Source organism: Charadrius vociferus, unplaced genomic scaffold, assembly GCF_000708025.1.
Source record: "Charadrius vociferus isolate BGI_N301 unplaced genomic scaffold, ASM70802v2 scaffold793, whole genome shotgun sequence".
Classification (NCBI taxonomy): Eukaryota; Metazoa; Chordata; class Aves; order Charadriiformes; family Charadriidae; genus Charadrius; species Charadrius vociferus.
The window spans coordinates 1604350-1605257 of record NW_009647833.1 but is presented as its reverse complement, the minus strand read 5'-3'; the positions used below and the strand labels follow the sequence as shown (position 1 = coordinate 1605257).

The 908-nt window shown below is 65.4% G+C and overlaps 1 protein-coding gene across 1 annotated transcript in view; it reads left to right on the top strand.

The window, feature by feature from the left end:
* Window positions 1-908, top strand: part of ABR (active BCR-related) — a 25508-nt gene that overhangs the window by 18702 nt on the left and 5898 nt on the right. Inside the window, 2 exon segments of the mRNA XM_009882722.1 lie at window positions 26-53; window positions 496-527. Of these exon segments, the coding sequence (XP_009881024.1) occupies window positions 26-53; window positions 496-527 (60 nt within the window).

Sequence of the window (908 nt, the reverse complement as noted above, 5' to 3'; positions counted from 1 at the left end):
TCCCCTGCCGCTGCCTGCGCAGGAGCTGTATCCCCAGTGCGTGGCCCGGAGGTGCCTTGAGGACAAAATCCCAGGATGAGGCCTCATCCCCTCGAGCCCAGAGTCACCCCATGTGCGAGAGAGAAGCAGCAGGCAGGGGCTGCGGGGGCCAAGCGCCAGCAGGGCTGCGGGGTCCCTCTGCCCCTGGTCGCCTGCCCGGGACACACGGAGCTCTGCAGGGATGCCAGGATGCTCGTCGCCTGCCATGCTGCCACCTTTCCCTCTGCAACCAGGGGCCTCGTCCTACCAGCAAGCACCTTCAGATAATTTGGGAAAACGGGATGTTGGCACGTGCCTGCAGCCGGGACCGGGGGGGTGTTTCACCTCACTGTGGTTGAGAGCGGCACCACAGCGGATGCTGTCCTGGGCAGTGATGCCATGCCACTGCCAGGAGTCCCCTGAGACACAGGACGGAGAGGCACCAGTGACCCGGCTGAGCCGTTTCCCTGGGTGCAGCCTGGCATTTGAAGCTGGTTGAGCGCCGAGGTGCCGAAGAGGAGACGCCTGGGACAGCAGCATGGCACTTGTGCCATCCTGCACAGTGTTGGCAGGGAGGCTGTTCCCCAGAGCACCCCAGCCAACAGTTCCCCACCAGCCCGGGACGTCCCTGCACTGTGCTGGAGCAAGGCAGCTCCCTTTGGAGCAGAAGGAGATGGTGGTGGTAGCTGAGAATGGGGTGTTTGCCAGCACTGTGTGGGCAGGAGCTGCCTCTGGCACTGTGGGTGGATGCTCCCGTCCGTCCTCCCACGCCTGGAGACGAAGCATCGGCCACAGCTTCGCTTCCTGCGGGGAGTGGGCAGCGTGGCGGTGCTGCCTGCTGCGCAGGGGGCCATGGGAAGGCCGGAGGAGAGGCGGGGTCATTACCCAGC